Genomic DNA, 22,331 nt, shown 5'->3' with positions numbered 1-22,331 from the left:
AGCCATTACCAAGAATTTCGTTGAGGGGCATCACCATCCAAACTCCAGGACATCCTTAGCTGCTGCGGAGACAGGCTTCCTCTTGGATGGTGGCAATTTCACCTTGCAAACTGACCATCTCATCAAACCCAGTAAATTGCTTATCAACCCCAGACAGCAGCCCCCAGGGTTCGGTGGGTCTGGGTGCTCATGGCCGTTTGTTAGAAAACCTATCAGCCACAAAGAATCTTGGAACGGGAAGAGAACTCTGGGCTTGGTTCCACAGTGTATTCTGAGTGCCTACTTCATGCTAGGCGTGGCATGGCAAGCCCTCATTTAATCTGACCCCCTTTTTTTGCCCAGTGAGGAAACTGAGACCTCAGTGAAGTGGCGGGTCACTCAAAGTTGCGCTCCTGCACCTGGTGCCAGTTCCCAGCCAGTGCTTGGGGTGGAGCCGCTCACACTGGCTGCTCAGGGGCTGCTCTGCTAAAAAAAAGGAGAGGTGCTGGCTGCAGGATTGTCTCCAGAGTCACAGGATGTGTCCTTGGAGGCTCGGGATGCCGTGGACTTGCGACTCTCTGAGTTGCTGTGCAATAGTTACTAATTAAATGACACGACCCTCAGTTGGAGCCATAAAGCAGTTCGTAATGGCAACGCTCCCTCTAAAACTGGTCATTACCATCGTAAGCCGACTCTTTCTTGAGCCATTAACGAATAAACTAGTCATGGGCTGCTTTTAAAATGCTATTACGAAGCTCTGCTCTTGACGGAGCTGGTGTCTCAGAGTCCTCAGACCTCGGAGAACAGCTGAGAGGGGCCCCACCGTCCATAGCACGGGTCCTGGCCCGGCCAGAGGGCACCAGGATCCCTGGGAAGACTCTTCCACTTCCCACTTTGGCCCTAGAATGTCCCAGGTGCTGTCGCTGAACCTGAGCTCTCCCATAATCAGTGGGAGTGGGACCTCGCCATCCAGAAGAGCTTGGACATGCCTGGGTCAAGGCCTGGCTCTGACACCTTCGGCCAGTCACTTAGTCTCTCTGAGCCTCAGTTTCCTCATCTGAAAATGCAAACTGAGATGATCTGACGAGACAGTGACCTCAGGGGTGCTCAGGAGGAAAAATGCAGGAACTCAGGGCGTGTGTCCAGCCTGGTTCTCGGCACGGAGCATGGCAGGGGGCTGAGGGACGGCATTGCTTGTGGCGGTCGTGATGGAATCTGTAAAGCGCCATGTGAACATAAAGCAATTCTGATTTTACAATCATCCGTCTGGACCTACTGGAGAGGAGGCCGACATGAGCTCTCCCAAGGTCCGAATTTCGCGATATTTTAAAGGAAGTACTGTTTCAGTATTTTCAAAGGCGTAGGGCAACACAAATTAACAGCTAAAGATGTTTGTCCGGGTAAAAGTCTCACCGAGACTCATCTCATTAGCAATTGGCAGTGTTTGGGCCTCGCTCTGGCGTCGGCTCCAGTTTCCCGGCACGGGCACCGCCTCTCTGAGCCTCATTTCCACACCCAGGAGAGAGGGGCGAGGATGCCCAGCTCACGGGCCGCTGCCAGCGTGGACGAGATGATGTACGTGACGTCCGTCAAGGGTTTAGCATGGGGCCCATTCATTAATTTGAAACAGAATGTATTCCTAATGTTCAATAAAATGTGCTCTTTACAGCACCTTCCCAGAAGTGGGCTTTCTCTGTTCCTTTTGCCTAATTGGCCTTTTCTATATAGACAGTACAGGGCACATTTCTGTCCAGGCCAGGTCAAGTTGGTTTAAAATCTGCTCTCCGGACGTGTGAGGTCGTGGGAGGTTTGGTGAAGGAGGCCCGGAAGGAATCAGGAGACCGGGGTCCAATCCTGCCCCAGAGGCACCCGGCCAGCTTGCCAGTGACCCTGGCCAGAAACTTCCACTCTGGGGGCTTACGTAGGGGTTATAAACTGACGGTCACCAAGGCCCTCTCCGGCTCTAGATTTCTGTGATGCCTCGTCTGCACCGCAAGAAACAACATGATTCCCCTCTCACCCCCACACACCCCTGCAGCGACGGACAGGTACGAATGTCATCTCAAAGCTTTGCCCCTGCCAGCACCCCCGAACCCCGCTTCCCCCCACCAGTCGGCCGCTCAGGAGTGAGCGCTGTGTTTACCTTGTGTTTTTTCTCCAGTTTAATGGCTTTCTGGGTGGCCTTTTGTTCCTGCACCCAAAGCTGCTGGTACCGGTGCTGCAGCAGATCAAAGAAGGGGGTGGAAGGCCTGCCGGGGAGAATCCAGACAGGCCTGAGGTCTTGGAAGGGCCAGCAGCACCCTCTCTCCCGAGGACACCCATGGGGAGCTCCAGGGCTGTGGCTACCCAGCCTGTGGGGGCTACAGGGCAAACCGCTCTCCCCCAAGGCTGCCAGAGGCTCTCTCCAGCCTTCTAAAGCCATGGAAGAAACAGGTGCCTTGCTTGAGTCATTCAACAAACATTTACTGCATGTCAACCAAGTGCCCGGCCTGAGATGGTGACGAAGACTCTGCCTTTCACCAGATTTTAGGCAGGCTCCTCTGTACCCTCTTTTCAACTAGGCCTTATCCTCGGGCCCTACCCTTGGCCTGCTGAAGTCAGTCTTAGCAAAGAACCCTGCTAAGTCAGTCCTGCCACCCTCGATATCCCTGCTATCTGATCACTCTGACTGATCCTAAGTCAGTTTAGAATCCCCCCACCCTTGATGTCTCCTCTTAGAAGCTTTACACCCACTCACCTTTGCACTCTGCTCCTCGGCTATAAATGCCCACCTGAGTTGTGTGCAGAACTGAGCCCACTTCTATACTGAAGTCACTTTCCTCTTTTGCAATAGTACTGAATAAAATCTGGCTTTGCAACTTTTAGAATCCAGCTCTGGTTGTGACAAGAGTCTCCAGCCAAGGAGCACTTATCCTGTGCAGAGTATTTTGTTCGCACCATCCCTTCACAGCACTATAAAGTGGGCACAGATATTATCCCCATCCTAGAGATCAAGAGTAAGGTCCCAGAGCAGTGAGGCCGTGCTGTGAGAGAGACCTGCTCAGTGTAACCAAATAGGTGATGAGGGAAAGCTCTTTACAGAAGAACCAGAGCTAATGAATGCAGGAGGAATAGACTAGAGGGGAAGGGAATCATTATTTTGCAATTCCCAATGAAATCATGGATTTAGGTAACAATCACCAGTGGCTGCTAAAGTGACTAGTTGGAAGGCAGAGGGGAACTTTATAATGGGTGGGTCAGGCTGCCACAGCTGAGCCAAATGATCAATTTTTTTTATTGTGGTAAAATACATGTAACATAAAATTTACCAAAATGATCAATCTTAGCATCACTGAAAGTGACAAACAGACATTGTGCCGGGAGTGACGCCATAGGAGGTATGCAGCACCATCCACCCAATATTTGGGGGAAAAAACCCAGAGGTTCTGATTCAGGAAGTGGGGGGGGGGGGGGCCAAGAAGTAGAATTTTTAGCAAATATAGGACGTAGTTCAGATACGGGATGTGGTGGGTGGAATGGCGGCCCCTGAAAATATATATTTCTATCTTGATCCCTGGAACCTGTGAATATGGCTTTATTCCGAAAAAGGGCTTTTGCAGCGGTAGTCAAGTTGAGGATCTCAAGATAGGGTAAATAGTTACGTAAGTGCTTTCTAGGATTGGCCTCAAATCCAACGGCAAGTGCCCTTATAAGAGATGCACAGAAGAGAGACGCAGAGAGAAGAGGAGAAGGTGATGTGAACGTGGAGGCAGAAAGCGGAGTGATGCTGCCAGAAGCTGAAGAACGCCTGGAGCCCCCAGCGGGTGGCAGAGTCAGGGAGAGACTCTCCCCAGAGCCGCTGGAGGGAGCAGGGCCCTGCGGACACCTTCCTCTCAAACCTCTGGCCTCCAGACTAGAAGAGAATCCATTTCTGTTGCTTTAAGCCCCCAGGTTTGTGGTGATGTGTTTCGGCAGCCCCAGGAAACTAGCGTATGGGGGTTCCTCAGCTCACACTTTGGGAAACGCCGATGGAATCTGCCATCCAGGGAAGGTCTGGTGACAAGGAATCAGTCTTGCACGGCGGAAGGACCCACACAGCAGCATTTTGCAAGCTGTCATGTGTGTGCGCGGATCCCTGGGGGATCTCGTTAAAGGCACGTTCCGGTTCCATGGGTCTGGAGTGGCTGGAAGTGCTTCCCCAGGACCCACACTTCGAGGCTTAGGCCATTGAGACCCTCTAGCCCCCTGAGGTCACGGGAAGTTGGAGTCAGTCGTTTCCGAGCAGGTGTGTACACACATTCTGTCTAGGGAGGGGACCCCCAGCTTCTGTCCATCGCATTTTCAGAGGCGCAAGCACCCCAGGAAAGCTTCAGAGACTCTCATCTTCCCCAGTGACCTTCTTTCACAGACAAGGGAATGAGAAAATGGGGCTACTGAGAAGAGAGGTGACTCCCCAAGATCATACAGTGAAGGACCAGAGACTGCAAACCTCAAGTCTCTGGCCTTGTGTTTGATTGGCCTGCACAGCGGTCTTAAAAGACTTTGAAATCATTGTCAATACTGAAAAATTGGGAAATTTTACATAAAAACCCAGCTTTCTAGATTGTCTTGAAAATGCGTAGGTCCTGACCGTGTGGGCCTGCATTCCTATGCAGCAACGGTTGGCTAAAGCTGAGGATCAGGTGCCATTTAGCCCCAGTCCTCTCCCTTCCCTATTGCCCTTCTACCAGAAGCTCTGCTACCTGCTCGGCCCCTCCAAGTATGAGATTTTTGTGAACCCAGAGACAGATGTAGAGCTGGACTGGACCTAAATATCCACCCCCTACTCTCCCACCCGACCTGTGCTCCTGGCACAGTCTGCCTCCCTTACGTGAGGACCTCTTTGAGACTGGGCTGAGCTGGGACTCTATTTGAGTGGAGGTTCAGTGGCTTTGACGCGCCGCTTGCGCTCAGAGGTCTCTTTACAGAGCAGCCTGCAGTGCATCTACAAACAGCGGCTCTTTGTTTTCCGTTTCCTTTACCCCTGTGGCGACTTTTATTACTTAATTATTACACACCCCATGCTTCTGAGCCGCCTAATTTATGGCTGTGCTTTCTAATGACACGAGATGCGTCATCTCGCAGTATCTACCCCAAGAGGCCATTCACAACAGAAAAGCTCTCTTCCCAGCAGCCCCCCTCGCATCCATCACGGCAGCCCTCCCCTCGAAGCCCTCCTGCAGCCTCGCTGACCGCCTTGTGTCCTGCCCCAGCCAGCCGATCTTATCACCTGGCAGGGAGGGGCTCGGAGCCAGAGAGCAGCCGACAGCCCTCGAGAGTCACAACGGCCCAGCCCCGGCTGGCTGAGGAGCCCGAGGATTTGCCCACTTCTGCTGTGGCTCATTAACTTGCTCAATGTAACCTAGTAGATGATGAGGGGAAGCTTGGATGAAAAGGTGGACAGGCTTGTCTGACACGGGGGAAACTCAGGACATAAATCATGTCCCATCACCCTTTCTTTCAAACACCGTTGATGGCCTCCTGCTTCTTAGGCTAAGCCAAGACTCCTCGCCACGGCCTGCAAAGCCCTTCCCTCTCCAGCTCCTCCCCGACATTCACCCCATCTCTCACGGCTTCCGGAACCTTCCAAGCCTTTTCCCTCCAGCTGGAGTCTTCTTTCTCCTGTTAGGCACACGCTCAACTTCTCCTTCGCCTTCAGGTCTCAGCTGTTAGGTCACCTCCTCAGACGGCTCGTCCATGACCAGCCCATCCTGAAATGGCCCTTGCCAGGTGCCCTCCCATGCAGATGCTGTCTCCTTCTTCCCTTTACTGCTTTCTAATCGGTCTCGGCCACTGAACGCCAACGCCACGAGGGCACGAATGGCTCATGTCCGGTGTGAACTGGCACAGTGCCTCTCTCAGTAATTCGACGTTGTTGGAAACCAGGGGGTGGGGGTGGGGGAGCCAGAGAAAGAGAGATTAGGCAAAATTCTAGGAGACACACTTTTTCATAATCCAGAGTATCATAAATTAGGCTATAGATGAGTTGTAATAAGGTAAAGAGAGTAGATTGGTGGAATTGCAATTCAACGGAGGAAGGACAGTCTTTCCAACAAACGGTGCTGGAACAACGGACCTCACAGACAAAAAAGGCCAAAAACCAAAAAAACAGCTCTCAACTCAAGTCTCACACCCTATGCAAGAACTAACTCAAAAATAAGAATCAACTCAAAAAACGGCAAAATGGCTCACAGATTTAAACGGAGAATGTAAAACCAGAAAACTTTCTGAAGAAAATGTAGGAGAAAATATTTGGGACTTGGGCTAGGCTAGGTGAGGAGTCCTTAGACTTGACACCAAAGCATGATCCTTTAGAGAAAAAAAGTGATAAATTGGACTTCATCAAAATTAAGAACTTTTGCTCTGTGAAAGGTCCCGTTAAGAAGATGAAAAGACGAACTGCAGACTGGGAGGACGTATTTGCAAACTGTACATCTGGAGAAGGACTCCTACATAGAATGTATAAAGAACTCTCAAAACTCAACAGTAAAAACAAAAACAAGACAATCCATTTAGAAAACGGGTGAAAGACGGGAAGAGACATTTCATCAGTAAAGACATATGGATGGCAAACAAGTATATGAAAAAATAGTCAACACCCCTAGCCATCAGGGAAACGTAAATTAAGACCACGATGACAGCTAAAATGAGAAATAGTGACAATATCGAATGCTGGTGAGGATGCAGAGAAACTGACCTCTCAGACATTGCTGGTGGGGTGTAAAATGGTATAGCCGCTCTGGAAAAGAGTTTGACGGTTTCTTAAAAAACTAAATATACACTTACCATACGGCCCAGCAATTGCACTCCTGGGCATTTATTCCAGAGAAATGGCAACTTATGTCTACACAAATTAGGTCTTAGGTCTTACGAACTTATGTCTGTGTCTGTACACATATGTTCGCAGCAGAATTATTGTAATGGCTCCAAACTGGGTCCTTCAGTGGAAGAACTGTTGAACCAGCTGTGGTCCCTCCATACTATGGCGCTCTACTCAACAGCAAAAAGGAGCGAACTATCGACATGCACAACTTGGATGCATTGAAAGGCCACGATGCTGGGTGAAAAAAACCGTCTCAAGAGGTTACATAATGAATGATTCCATGCATGTGATATTTTGGAATTTTCCAGGGATTACGGAGTGGCAGGTGGGAGGTCACTATGAGGTGGTATGAGCGAGATCTTTGAGGTGATAGAACCATTCTGTATCCTGATTGTGTTACACAAATGTGTACATGTGATAAATTTGCATAGAACTAAATACACACACACATATGCACACACAAGAGTACATCTAAAAGTAGTGAAAGCCGAACGAAGTGTGTGTATCGTAGGGTGTCAGTTTTTAGTTTTGGTGTCGCGCTGTAGCTGTGGAAGATTTTATCGTTGGGGGAAACCAGGCGAGGAACACGCAGGAATTCTCTGTACTAGTGTCACAACTTCTTGTGACTCTATTATTATTTCAAAGTGAAATATTTTTTAAAAGGCCATCAAGCATGCTAGAGGAAAAACTGAAATAGCTTTCTGCTTTATGGAAAAATATTACAAGATAACTGTCGTACGAAGAGGTAATCAAAAAGCGTGGAACCCAAAAATGTAGAGGGAGAAATGAATATGGGGGTGTGTCAGGCAATTGATCTTTTTCAATGTTTCATTTTTCTGGATCTTGTGGTATTTGTCAGCTTATTTATATTTGTAATTTGTTCTGATTTCTTTTCTCATTCTAATTAAATTTTCAGTTTTGTGCCAAACTTGTAGTCAGGATTTTGAGTTTGTTTTTTTTTTTTAATTAACAAAAATTTTTTTTAAAGATTTTATTTTTCCTTTTTCTCCCCAAAGCCCCCTGGTACATAGTGGTAACTTTTTAGTTGTGGGTCCTTCTGGTTGTGGCATGTGGGACGCCGCCTCAGCATGGCCTCATGAGCGGTGCCATGTCTGCGCCCAGGATCCGAACTGGCAAAACCCTGGGCCACCACAGTGGAGCGCGTGACCCTAACCACTTGGCCACGGGGCCGGCCCCAGGTTTTTTTTTCTTAAAGAGGGCCCCAAACTTGAATAAGCTCCAGGTCGCACAAAACCTGAAGCTGCTCTTGAGCGCAAGTAAGATTTTTTTTAATTATAAGAGAATATTATGTATAACTTTATGCTAATAAATGTGAAAACCAAAGCAAAATGGGTGATTTGTCTAGAAAAATATAAAAGATCAAAGTTGACTAAGTACATAAAGAAACGTTAATAGAGCCATGAGTACCAGGTCCGAATGTTCTCGCACATGAGTTCTCACAACCTCGCTGCAGACAGGATTCCAGGGCTTTCCAGAACTTTTTCTAAAGCTTCCCAAATCACTTTATAACCCCAAACCGAGACAAGGAGAAGGTATACACTATCGGCCAGTCTCACTTAGAAGAGCAAATGAAAGAATGCTAAATGACGTGTTACCAGATGAAATCAGGAAATGTATTAAGAACCGAAGGTCCTACTGTCAGCCCGCTGCCCACCCTGGAGCCAAGGAATTGGGGGGGGATCACAGAGAGCAGCTCACTCCCCCTAGCTCACTCCCCCTCTTCCCACTGAGCTTCTAGCTGGGGGAGGAAAGGAGCTTTTCTCCCAACGAAGCTGGAAGTCTTGATGGTTACGCTGGATTGGACATATTAACGGGCGCGCTGAGATGGTCTTTTGTCATCGGGAGTGAGCAGAACAGCCTGGGAGGTCTGAGATTTTCCCTGGGAAAGGGGCCGGGCACGAAGTTGACCCTCAGAGTGGGTTTGAACAGGGCGAGGATACGATGCTCTAGAATTCCCGTACAGCTCCCACTTGTTCACTGTACTGGTCACATTTATAAAGCGATGGCAGGATATATTTAGGAAATATTATATAGCTGCCAAACAGATTAGAGTGGCCATCCGTGTAACGACCCAGAAAGATCTCCAAGACATACGTCAAGTATAAAAAAACAAGTTGGGGGGAGAAAGTCTTATATGTGCAGGGGTATCGACACAGGTGTGAGTGGATGGAAAAAGGACTTGTCCTGGGGTGGGGGGGCAGACATGCTGCGGGGGGCAAGGGGACCTTCCCCTTCCAGTCTACTTACTGGTGTTTTACGACTCTTTTGCAACAAGGAAAGCAAAAAAAAAGAAACCCAAGTCTGAGAGGTCATGTGATTCAGCCGGACCTCACAGTCAGCAATGGGGGTGATGCATCCAGGTCCCCAGGTTCAGCGTGAGGTCACAAGCTGCCCCTCACCACACGGTGCTGTGGACGTCAGACCAGCACTCTCTGCACAGTTTATTTTCAGCCTTTCCACCACAAGCCGCGGAGGGTGGCTGGGCCTTCGGGGGCCAGGGGAGGCCCCTGGCGAGAGCCCAGCCCTGCACGCTCTCAAGTGGGGCTTCAGCATCTCCCTGTGTGCCTGACCCTGGAGGACGCAACTTTAGGAGCCGTTTTTCTTATTTTCTTCTGCAACTGTTTTTTGCTGCCAGCTTAAAACACATTCAGTTTTTTTAAAAGTCAATGTAGTTCTTTATAATGAAAAAAAGGCATTTTTCCCATCCCAGAACTAATGATTTTTGCCACAGGCTGAGAGCCCCTGTGGTCACAATTATAGCCGACATATTGGCAGCTTTCTTTTGAGGAGCTGGAGGGGGTTCACACAGAGGTCTTAATTATTTATCCTCACTAAATGAGGTGGGAAAGGTGGGAGTGGGGAAGCTGAGGCCCAGAGAGGTCAAATGGCTGGCCAGGGTCACACAGCACACTCCAGCAGCAAAGCCTGGACTCCTACCCCTCTGGCTACAGCATCTGCAGCCAAGAGAAGGTGAATCGATTTCTGCAAAGGCTGGAGGGGACCTCCAGCGAGCAGACTGCCCACAGAGGCCAAGCCCAGGGGGCCTGGCTACTCTCCCTCAGGACCCCAGGCCTTCCTAGGTACTGTCCTCTCTCACCAGACCCTGTAACAGGCCCGGCTCCCTGTCTCTGCCCCACCCCTCTACACCAGAGCTCAGGCTTTTTTTTTTCCTTGAAGATTGGCCCCGAACTAACATCTGCTGCCAATTTTTTTTTCTTCTCCCCAAAGCCACCCAGTACATAGTTGTATATTCTAGTTGTGGGTCCTTCTGGTTGTGGCATGTGACCCAAGGAGCGGTGCCATGTCCGCGCCCAGGATCCAAACTGTCAAGACCCTGGGCCACCAAAGCGGAGCACAGGAACTTAACCACTCGGCCACCGGGCCAGCCAAGGCTGAGGCTTTTTAACAAAGCACATCTGGTCCTGTCTTCCTCAGCATCCACCGGTGGTCTCTCCTTGCCCTTGGGGTGTGGGGCACATGTTTCAAAGGCCCTGCCCCATCCCCTAGATCCCACCGGTCTCATGCCTCCTCCCAGACCAGCACAGCCCAGGACCCCACTTCCTCCAGAGCCCTGACTGCGCCTGGTGTCCTCCGGGGCCTCTCCTTACCTTCCTGTGGCTCTCCCCCTCACCTCCTCTGGGTCTCAGCTTAAGTGAGACGCCCCCACACCTGCCGCAGGCCCCTCCCGAGACCTCCTCAGCTCTGGTGACTTGCAGGCCCGGCACTCTGCACCTTCCAAGGCCTTTTTGAAATTTTCACAGCGCTTGAGTCCGTGTCCACCTCCCCAGTAGGCTCTCAGCTCCGTGGAACAGGGCCCGAGGCGGGGTTGCTCCCTGCTCGTCTCCCGGCCTGGGCAGTCTGTGCTTTGTAGACGGGCTGAGCGGCCCTGGGATCCCAGTGCCTCTTCCTTTAAAGACCCTTTTCCCAGGATGGCTGACTTCCTCCACTCACCGCCCAAGGCGGGGTCTCCGGAAGAAATGAGGGAACCTTCCTAGTGACGGCTGCAGGGGCCCTGACGTCCTGCAGAAAGGGTGCAGGCACTGAGGACAAGCCCCTGGGCCTCCTGATTCCTCTCTCTCCGTCACCAGTCACCAGGGGCTTAGTTACTAAAGTCAGCGTGTCGGAGCGGATCCTGGATCCCAAAAGGGGCAACAATGGCAGTCACCCTGAGAACACAGGGCGGGCGACACGGGGCAGTGTTCCTAACTGAGGATGAGTGAGGGGATTCATGAAGGGGGAGTCTGGACAAGGGGTCCTCTGGGAGCCCGTCCAGCCAGGGAACTCTGGGACTGTGAGACCCATTCATTATGCATCTTTAAAACCATGTTCGAAAGTGATTCGGGCTCGTCGAAGCCTGCGCTTCCATGTGGTGCTGGGAGGGTCCTGGAGCACTGGGGTTGAGGTGGGGGTGGGGGCTGCTGGGAGGCTCTCTGGGGCCCAGAGGGAGAGGAACAGAAGGCTGGCCGTACACAGACATCTGGGGAGGAGCTGCTGGGCCAGGAGGGCAGGAGGAATTGGACCAGGTCCACACCAGAGCTGGGGAGCTTGGTCAGGGTGGGGGTCCTCCTGGAGCTGGAGGAAGGGACTGACCAAAAAGGGGCTCCAGGGACTTTTGGAGTGATGGAAATGTGCTATATCTTCATTGGATACTCAGATGTATAAATTTGTCAAAACTCATCAAATTGTATATGAACCCTTTCATTGTCCGTAAATTACACCTCAACACGAAACTAAGTAGACAGATTGAGGAGAAAATAGCCAAGGCAGGAGTCATAACAGAGGAAGGTCTTCATGAAGGTACTAGGGAGCTATGGATGGTTTTTGGGGAAGAGGAGAGGGGAGGGGCATGATGACAGCCACACTTCAGAACTGTTGCTGTGGTGGTGGAGTGAAATAGTCTGTGATGAGAGGAAGGGTACAGGATTTGGGGATCCGAGGCCTTTCCAGGGGGAGGAAAAACACAGCAGAGGGCTCCCCATCCTGTGAATGAGATCTCAACTCTGGGTTCACTTGCTTATTCGTCTGCTCATCCATCTGACCCACCCAGGAGCTCCCGGTAACGGGCCGGGCTCCATGAGCTGTGGGGATGTGGTCTCTGAGGTCACAGGGCATGCAGAGAAATAGTGATAATCACCACAGCTCATGCCCCCTGCCTCCTCCTCGGTCCTTAGGACAACTGTAGAGAGAGAGTAAAACGCCCATTTCTCAGATGAGAAATCAGAGGCCCAGAGAAGTTCATGGTCTTGCCCAAGACCACAAAGCCGGTGAATGACTATTGCATTTATGTCAGGAGCCTGTGGGTGGATCCACTTTTCAGCCCTGCCCCCTGCAGGGCTAAGCGCCAGTGTAGACAGTTATTGGAGCCCAGAGGACAGAACGGTTAATTCAGCAAGAGCGTGGGATGGGGGAAAGTCCGCTCTGAGGCATTTGACAGGGCTTTGAGGATGAGCACAAGGTGGCCGGGCAGGGAAGTGAAGCATCGGACTCCAGACAGAGGGATGGTCACGAACAAAGACAGGAAACCAGGCCTGGCTGGCACCGAGCCTCCCAGCCCCAGAGTGGCCTGATGGGCACTGGGGAATCTCAGCGATTTAAAAGTGCCTTCCGGCTCAACGGGCACTTACTACACTGAGCCCGCTGCTGAGCGCTCCGGCTGCCGTCTCATTGATTCCTCATAACTCGGAAAGCGAGCATGAACATTCCCGCTTTCAGATGGGGAAACTGAGGCTCAGATAAATTAGGCAACTTGCTGCGGTTTACTCACAGACACAGGGCGGCCGGGCAGCAGAGCCAGGGTCCCCATCTAAAGATTCTCTCTCCCGATGGTTCGTCAGTGCGCTCAGCGACCCCAAAGTGGGTCCGGGGGATTCAGTCATCTTTGTCCAGGTGGTCTCACCGCTGGGCCTGCTCTGTGCCCAGACGACGGTCGAGTTAAACCGTGTTTTTCTACGCTTTGCTTCCCTGGACTTCTCCGGCAGTGTTTCCTCTACACAAAAAGTCCGATTCGTCTTGACCCCCTGGTGGCCCCATCCCGAGAGGTCTGAGGCCCTCAAGCTTAGGGTTTTCGCTCTTTCTGAGCAAAGCCGGTCAACGACGGCTGACCACCGGGGACTTTGACAAATTTGCCGATAACCTGGCAGGAACCTCTTGGAAGAGTTCCTCATCACCCTGACGTTCCCACTAACCACAAAACTGTGTCAAAACTCAGTCTAATAAAGCGGAAAATAGGGAATAAAATGAAATGAAATCACCTCCTCGTCGGGGTAGGCCTGCAAGAAACTTCAAATTAGTTCAATCAAATCCGTCTTCACTGCTTCGCGATTGATACCCCAGACCAGGGGTTGATCTGGGATGAAGGCGCCGGGGACGAGCAAGGGAAATGGAAATTATCATTTGCAAACATTAGGCTGACACTTTGTGCGTGGGGGGGGTGAGGGCTGACAGCTCTGATTTGCCAGTGCGCTCCTCTCTGCCGAAGACTGCTCTGCGGATTAGAGGGGGCCCCTTTCATGGCAACCCGTCTTCATCTTCGCTGCTCATTAAAACTTTCGGAGCTGGAGAGCTTGGCTGAGGAGAGGAGGCGGTAGGAACCTTCTGAGGGACTGGAGGTACACATTTGTTGAAAGCTGTTTGAGAAGGGAGCCTTGGGTCTGACAAACCGGATTTTAGTACGGCTCTCCGTTCACAGCGGGCTAAAATAATTGGTCATCAGTGACTACTAATTCGGTTTAGTAGCCAGAGGCAATTTTTTTCTTCCTGGAAAATCAATGACAGCACGGAGGTCTGTTCAACGTGATTCCGCTCAAGACGGGGCCTTACCTGGCGCTTGATGCTTCTTCCAGTGGAGACAGCTATTTTGTTAAAATGAAATTAAAATCCATCTCTAATGTGCCAGCAGCGGTCTGCTTCTCCCAGGGGGCAGGGGAGGTGCTGGCGCCCGCCGGCCTCCAGGGCTGCAGGAGCAGACAGGGGCCTCAGGGATCGGCTGCACCTCCTTGGCTGGGCATGAAATTCAGGGCACACCGCAGACCGTGGAGGGTCTGGTTTTGGAGAAGAAAAAAGGCTGGAGGGCCAGGCCTCTCTTGGAGGTCCTAAATCAAAAGAGAACCCGCGGGGGACACCCAACAGTGGCACCATCCAGGGAGACCTAACTTTTCTTCCATCTGCCCGAGGTGTGCCTCAGCGCCGAGTGGCTTCCTGAAGGACGCCCTTGCTTTCTCAGACAGCGCGGAGCAGCGCATGTCCACGCTCGGGTGCCTTCCCTTCTCCTGACCTGAGGCTGCCTGGATGGGCTCATCTGTCCGACCGTCAAGTGACTTCGATGACCATTTACTGAGCACTAAATTTGCACTGCTGTTTCTTCTAATAAGCGGTTCAGACTAACATTGCCCACATGGTACCAAAGCTACTGCTAAATCCATTTTTTTTTGCCTTTAATTGAAATTTTTATTGAGATGCTTGTAGACTCCTGTGTAGCTGTAAGAAGCAGTGCAGAGAGATCCCGTGTACCGCCTACCCAGTTTCCTCCAATGGAAACATCTTACAAAACTCCAGAACGAAATCACAAGCAGGATGTTGACCTTGAGACCATTCACCCATCTTAATCAGATTTCTCCAAACTTAGTCGCACTCATCTGTACGTGTATTTATTTCTCCTTGATTTTATCACAGTGTAGGTTTGTGCACCTGCCACCGTAGTCGAGAGACCACGCAGCTGCATCGAGGAAGGACCCCTCCTGTGCCCTTTTGTAACCCCCCCCTCCCACGCTGCCCCCTGTGCCAGGGACCGCTCATTTCATCCTTACAAAAACCCTACTAATAGGAACTATGTTACCCCCTATTTTACTGATAAAAAATCTATTTGATAAAGAACTATTGACATTAAACTATCGATAAAGAGTTCAAGGAGATGAAATAACTTCCACAGGACCCATATCTGGCAATACTGGATGAATGTGGTTGCAAATAGCAGACTCTAGGCTATGCCTGGCCCGCGGACATCCTTAGTTTGGCCTGTAGCATTTAAAAACTCTTGTTTTTACTATTTTTTTAAAAAAAATATCTTTTTAAAAATCAGAAGAATTCATGTAAAGATCCAAATGTCTGGCTTTCCTTAATGAGGCATTAGATTATCTGGTAACAGTAGGCCCTCAGTCCCACACATCAATAACTGGATGGAGCTGCTGCCCTTAGACCAGGCATGTGCTTTAGTTTGACGCAGTCCCCACCACTCCCTATTGCCTTACACAGGGCCAGCTTTTACCCTTTTACCTGCCAGGCCTCTGCAGCCATGTGCAATTGCAGCCCTGACTCTATACCTCTTAAATAACAAAAATACTTGTGTCTCGCTTTCTTCCCAAGAGCTCAAGAACTCTTTACTGATGAATTCACTCCATTTCTTCTGACACAGGAGAAGGAAGTATTAATCCCACTGGCAGAGGGAGAAGTGGAGACCCATGGAGATTGTAAGTGATGTGCCCGAAGTCCCTCAACACAGGGGCGGGAGAGCACTGTGCTGAGTCTGGAGTCTTCAGGCTTGAAGGCGAGTTTTCTCTCCTCTCTGCCATCATCTCTGCTCCCTTCGGAAGGGGGCTGGCAGGGGCGGGAGGGCGGGAGCAGAGAGGAAACTCCCTTAGAGGAGGAGGTGGCAACAAGCCCTGAAAGGAACATCTTGTCCAGGGGCCATGGGGCCGGGGCTCCAAGACACTCTTAGGGGCCCAAGAAAACGTTTTAATTTATTTTAAAATCAGAAGAAAAAAAATAAAAATTATCCAGACTGGATTATGTTCATCTTTATACCAGCACAGCCATAAAATATTTTGAATTATTATTATTATTTTTTATGGAGGAAAGGGCTCACGAAGGCAAGGTGCCCAGGGCCCCCGGAAGTCCTCCTACAGCCCTGAGGAGGAGGGTGCCCACCCTCAGATCCAACTGCCCCGGAGCCAGGAGACACAGCCCTGGCCTGGACCAGAAGTGGCATTTTAATAGTCTCTCCTCCCCTCATCCTGTTGAGGCCAGAGACTCTCAATCCTGAGGATGAATAAGAATTGCCCCGAGAGCTTATTGAAAGTAGAGATGCCTGGGCCCCAGCATCAGCTGTTCTGACCCTCTGGCCCCGGGCCGGGGCCTGGGCATCTGCATTTACCCAGGCCGCATTCCCCCGCCCCTAGGTGATCCTGGCCCCCAGGGTCTGGGCACCTTTGGGGATTAGAGCTCTGAGCCTTTGTCTGCAGAGGACCCTCCAACGAGGTGGCCAACAGCACCCTGTCTGAGGTGGTCTGGCCAGCCAGCTCTGGCCCCAGTGGACCCCCGAAACCGTTCGCCCACTCATCACCCCCTCATCTCCCACCGCCTTTTCCTTAATTGTCCCTCCCTGGCCCGGGGGCTGTCTCTCCTAACGAGCCTGGAGGAAGGGGTGGTAATTGAGGCGCATCCTCTCTCCCAGGCAGGACTCTTAGAGCTAATTAGAGAAGAGGACCTCTGGGCTCGTGGTTATTTTTTAATTGTTTGTGGATCCAACATAAAAGCTAATGACAGAGGAGGGAGTCTTGGCTAGCACACTCCTGACTCTGAATCTGTCGAACAGGTCATTTGCAATTTGTTAACATTTTTCACAAGGGTGAATTCAATTAGCAGTTCCCCCGCCCCGCACAGGCGCCCAGGGCGGCAGGACGGGCAGCAGAGCCGGACGGGCTTTCAGGAAGCTTCTCCTGACCTTGAGTGCCTGTGCCTGAAATTTGGGAGCTCTCCCTGTGCACCCAAGATGTGCCCTCCGCTCCAGGCACAGCTGGCCGTGGCTTGAGTGCCCCCAGAGGCTCAACAAAGCCGCGTGGACTTGGCTGACCGTGAAATATCCTCTGGGCCACTCAGGAATCTACCGTGCAGGGGATGCTGGCATCCGGGGAAGGGGTGAGCATCAGATGGGGCCACCTGCCGGGGGGGGACGGGGGAGGTAGAGGTGGGAGAACGGGGGGGCGTCCAGCATCCGCTGAGGAGCAACCCTGCTTGTGGACACGGCCCTGACCATCTCGCACACAGGTGGAGGGCGTCCAGGGCTCCTCACCGTCACCCAGGAAATGGGAAGCGACCTGGATGTCCTGCGGTGGGAAATGGACATGCTCTCGGGGGGCGATTCAGACAGCGGCCCAGAGTGACATTTGTGGAGGGAAATAAGCAAGTCGCCACACAAAGTGATACACAAGGTATGAAACCACACTAAATGACACGCATTATTTACAGATGTCTAACAGTAGAGCGAAAACATGGAAACCTGGGTAGAAAGCGTCACAGTCCAGTCTCAGGATGGTCCTTGGGGGCCAGAGGGGAGGGCGTGGGGCTGGGAAGCCAGGACAAGGGGCTCCAAGCTGTATTTGTTCTATTTCACTTCTTTAATAATAATAAAAAGGATCAGAAGCAAATACAGCCAGGGGGTAACCTCTGTTAATCCCAGTCGTGGGTTCACAGGAGTGAGTCACGTAGCTTCTGAACGTTCCTATTTTTTGGAGAGTTTCCTCACAAACACAAAAAGAAACGATCGGCAAAAATGTTTGCTCCTGGGAAAAGCGTTTATGCCTCTCCTCGTTTGGCTGATTACAATTCTCAGCTGATTACAAACCACTTCCACATTTTTTCACAAAATCATAATGGGCAACCTGTAAAAAGACGGAAGGGGCGGCCGTCATAAAATAATAATACTAAAGGTAGTTTTCTCAAAACCCAATGACATCTCCAATACAGAACTTTCTGGCTCTAAGATGCTTTGATGATTGTAGCGGGGTGAATGGTGAGTGGCCCCCCAAGGGATATGTCCTCGTTCTAACCCCCTGAGCCTGTGAATGGGACCTTGTTTGGAAAAGGAATTCTTTGCAGATGTAATTATGTTAAGGACCTTGAGATCAGACCACCCCGGCTTGTTCACATGAGTCCTTAATCCAGCGCCAAGTGTCTTCATTAGACAAGAGCGGAGACACAGATGCACAGAGAAGAGGCCATGTGAGCGCCGAGGTGGGGACTGGAGAGATGCAGCCACAAGCCAAGGAATGCCTGGGGCCACCAGGAGCTGGAGGAGGCAGGAAGGACCCTTCCCTTGAGCCCTCAGAGGGAGTGCGGCAGTGTGACACCTTGATTTTGGACCTCCGCGCTCCACATTATGAGGGAATAAGTTTCTGCTGTTCTAAGTCCCAGGAAACTAAGCTCAGCGCCCAGCAGGTCCATACCCAGGGAGGAGCTGGTCGTCTCCTGTGTCTTCAGCGTTAGAATATTGGCTGTTTCCAACATTGGCATGGATCACAATCAAGCTGTCTATTCTTTCTCATGCAGTCACTCAACAAGCATTTATTGAGCACCTGCTGTGTGTATTGAGCACCTGGCACGTGCTAGGTGCTGGGGAAACGGCAGTGAGCAAGACCAGGCATGACGCAGTCTCCCCGTGTCCCTGTCCTGCCCCCTCTGCCTGCCCAGAAGCAACACGCCCTGTGCTGCTACGCTGTTTCTGCCGGTTTATTTTCAGTCTCATTCCCTCTCACCCAGCATAAGGCTCAGCCCAGGCGGCACTAAATGAACACACAGCACAGGACGGAGGGAACGGACATGGCCTCTGAGATCGAATCCTAGCACGACCACGTTCCCGCCATGTGATGGTGGACAAGTGTCTCTGGGCCTCGGTTTCTGCCTGTAAAACGGGGATAAGGGAGTTGCTACCTAAAGGGTCGTTCTGAGGGTCACATGAGGAGATGTGCTTGGAGCGCCCATCCCCGTGCCCCGCTCCACAGGAGCTGCAGAAACCGGAGCTGGTGTTAATATTAATCACGATGATTGCAGGCTCTAGGGTTTCAGGCGTGAACCGCCGCCTCCGAAGGAGAAGGGGCGGAGCGGGGCCCTGAACCGTTCCTGGTGCCACACGCTCATTCTATGAATTCTTTCGGGTCCTGCACCCAGCACAATGTGGGGGAAATGTCAGGCCAGTGGCCTGGCTCTTCACGCCACACCAGGGGCAGCTGGCTGGTTCCCGACAGTACCATGCCCTGTGTCACCAGAGGGGCAGAAGCAGCCGCACCCCAGAAACCCCTCTGACTGTTTCAAGACTGGAGGCTGTGGAGGCGAGAAGGGGCCGGTGGGCCGGCCGGACACCGAGACCACGCCCCACGTCTTTGCTTACTGATGTGCCCGCTCGGGGAGGCCAGTTCAGGAACAATCAAAGGCGGGAGCGGGAGCTGCACGAGGCGACCAGGGAGGGGAGGACCCAAGGGGACCAGCCGCCGCCTCGTTAGCGCTGACCCCGGCGCCCGGCCGCTCCTGATGGATGGGCTTCGGGTGGGACAGGCCCCAGGGGGCGGCGGTCCTATCCATTATGGGCCCATCAGTGCGTCCCGGAGCCCTGCCCGCTCCAACACCACAAGTCTCAGGCTGGGGATAAATCTCTGTCTGGGCCGCAGGAGAGCCGGGAGGGAGAGAAGGCAAAGTGTGAAAAATGTCTCCTTCCGGGCTTTGGCAACAAAGCGCCGTGGAGGAAGGAGATGCGGGAGTTTGGGGGGTGGCAGAAGAGGGAGCAGGGGCAGCCCAGCTGGGGGGCAAGGGGGGCTGGGCTTCCAGGGAGAAGGGGGAGAGGATGGGGCCCCCAAACACCTCCCCCTGCTACACCTCCCTGTCTGGCTCCTTCTGACAAACTCCCTGTGGATCAGGTCCACGGAAGCAGCTGGCGCCGGGAGGAGGGGACCCCTCGGATCCAGTTTGGGGTGTCCCCAGCCCTGGCTGCGCAGTGACGCACAGGGCTGGGGTGCCAGCCAGCATCCCCACCTCCTGCAAGAATCTGTTCCAGCTGCTGCGTGCGAGGTTCCTGGAGGAAACCGCCTGGACCCAAATCCCACGCGTCTGCTCCTCACCTGCAACGTCTTGATGAGGAAACACACCTCTCCATGCCTCAGTTTCCCTGTGGTGAATGGAGGGGCCGGGCTGCAGAGAGGATTAACTGAGTCCCTCTGTTGAAAGCCAGGCCCCCCGTAAGCGCTCGTCAGCGCCAGCGGTTGACGGCTATAGCTGTGGTTGGTGGACGCCATTCCGCTGCAGGGGACTCACTTCCGTGCCAGGCGACCTGCACCGTGGTGGACGCAGCTCAGGATGAGACCCGGGACCCAGCTGTGCCTCCTGGATGCAGGCAGCCCGTGGCTGTGGACAGTGGCTCTGGAAGGAGACGTGGCTCAAATCTCGGGTCTGTAACTGACCCGTGGCGTGGCCTTGGGCCAGTGACTCTCTGAGCCTTGGCTTTCCCGTCTATAAAGTGGGGTAATAGTCCTCATTTTGTAGAGCTATGAGGATTTAATGAGACGATGCATGGAAAGTGCTCAGCATTGCTCTTGTCCGCTGCTTAATGACAGTCCTGCAGATGTCAGCCGCGGGCACAGTCCCCAAGCCCAAACGCAGGTCCTCGTTTTCTTCTCTGAAGCCCCAAGGGCAAAGCCCCTCCGTTGTCCTCATAGCAGGTCTTTAGAGAGTTGAGGACTATCTGCCTCTTTTCTCATCCAGCTCCGAAGACCTCATTTCCTGTCTTGTTCTTTGTGCACAGTGATCTCCCTCCCCTGCATCCGCCTGTTATCCCAGTGTCTCCCCTCTGGACCCTGCTGTTTATGGGTCTTCCCCTGGATGTATCATCCCCACCTCCCTCCCACATTTTTTAACTTGATGCTACATGTGTGACCTGAGCAGCAGAATAGAGCAGAAATGTCACTACCTTCCTTATTCTGGACTTGCTATCTCTATTAATGCGGCCAAGGAACACATTGACTCTGAAGCAGCATTGCCACAATGCTGATTCATAACATCAGCCAGGGTCTGTTAAATAACACAGGAATCTCCGACTTTACCGTCTCCTCTCTGGGTCTCAAATTGTCTCTTCACTTCCAATAACTCTGAAAGCCTTAAAAGGCCCTGGACCATATTTCTCCCTAACAAATATTTAATGAGTGCCTGCCATGTACTAGGCTCTGATGATACAGTGGTGGACAAAACGGACGTTGTCCCTGCCTTGCAGGCCCTGAGTGTCCAGTGGAGAAGACTGGCGGGAAGCGGAGAACTATTTACAGCTGCAGTCAGAGCCATGGAGCAGATTGGGCCGGGAAGCGGGTAGGGGGAGTGGGGGACGGGGGTCTGGGGAGGGTGGCAGTTTGCCTCTAGGATGTACATTTCAGGCCAGCGGCAAGAGGAGGGGGTCTTTGGCGGACCCACATGCTCCCCCTGGTGGTCAGCCCCAGGCTCATTCAGCCAGGTTTCAGCCACCAGTAACCGGGAGTTGGTCTCCCCATTCAGAAACTGCCTTGGGTCCCCAGGACAGTTGCCCGGGGAGGGGCTTATTATTATTTTATAGGAGTTTGGGTGGGTGGCTTGGACTTTGGCCATCGGCTCCAGGAGAAACAAAATAACCCAGAGTGATTGATGGGCCCATTGTAAATTTGTAAAATAAATCAGCTTGGCAGAGAGATTCAAAAAGCCTGTCAGGCAGCAAACATTTTTTAACAGCCTGTAAAACTTCCTCCGTCCTTCCCATTTGTCAGTGTCGGGCTGATGGTGCATCTGATAGCTGGGCGAGCAGCAGCTGCAGACAGAAGGCTGGGCTGGCAGCGGGGCCTGCCTTTCTTGTGTTTCTGATTTTTCCGTGATCTGAACACTCTCGGCGCCGGGATTGGAGGGGGTCCAGACTAGACTAATTGGCAGATGAAGACAGTAGTCTACTGAAACTGCACGTTGCTTGTGGCTTCACATTCAGATTCCAATGTGGCCGTTTGCTCAAGCATTCATTCAGCAAATATTTACTGAGGGCGCCATGATCGGCACCAGGGATACCGGGGTGAGCAAAAGCAGGTCTGGAGCATCCAGAATAGTGAAGGTCCTGGAAGCCCCATCAAGGCATTTATTAGGAAGTGGGGAGCCACTGAAAGTGAGCGTGAAGGGAAGTGACACATCAAAACAGGAGCTCATTGGGCTCTTGTGATGTGTTCAGATTAAGTTTAAAGCTCTAAGAAAAATCTGGACAGGATGGTCTTCTATAACATATAGATATTCTGTTGGCCCCCCTCTAGTGCAGGAAAAGCTTGGGTAGCATCTCTACCCATGTCACTTCCATCCTTGTGTTTGTTAGGCAGGTGGATCAGTGCCACGGTCACCATCGCCGGTGTTCAAGCCAGATAATTCCTATCCCACTGTGGAGTAGCTGGGGCAAATGACTTCACCACTCTGACCCTCTGTCTCTTCTTCTGTAAGATGGGAATATAAAAATTCCAACCTCATACTCGCTGGGCTGTTCAGGGTTATTTAGGGAGAGGATGCATCTAAAGTGCTCAGTGCAATGTCTGACATGTAATAGTAACAATATACATAGTTGTCATTATTAGTTCAAAGCTGGGTCTACCCACCTTCCATCTGGCCCATGTCAGACACTGCCACGCAGGGGGCTGTTTGCTCATTGACTGAGTGATGGATCTTCCTGCTAGCATCC

At 51.9% G+C, this 22,331-nt stretch overlaps 1 protein-coding gene across 1 annotated transcript in view; it reads right to left on the bottom strand.

Annotated features, from left to right (window-relative positions):
* The window catches only part of CFAP77 (cilia and flagella associated protein 77), a 123,370-nt gene that overhangs the window by 25,618 nt on the left and 75,421 nt on the right, over positions 1–22,331 (bottom strand). The window contains exon 4 of the mRNA XM_046642378.1: positions 2,123–2,228. Within this exon, the coding sequence (XP_046498334.1) occupies positions 2,123–2,228 (106 nt within the window). The remainder of the gene's footprint in view (positions 1–2,122; positions 2,229–22,331) is intronic.

Source organism: Equus quagga, chromosome 1 (assembly GCF_021613505.1).
Source record: "Equus quagga isolate Etosha38 chromosome 1, UCLA_HA_Equagga_1.0, whole genome shotgun sequence".
Lineage (NCBI taxonomy): Eukaryota > Metazoa > Chordata > Mammalia > Perissodactyla > Equidae > Equus > Equus quagga.
Note: the sequence above shows the minus strand (reverse complement) of the source record. Positions and strands in the feature narration are given on the sequence as shown.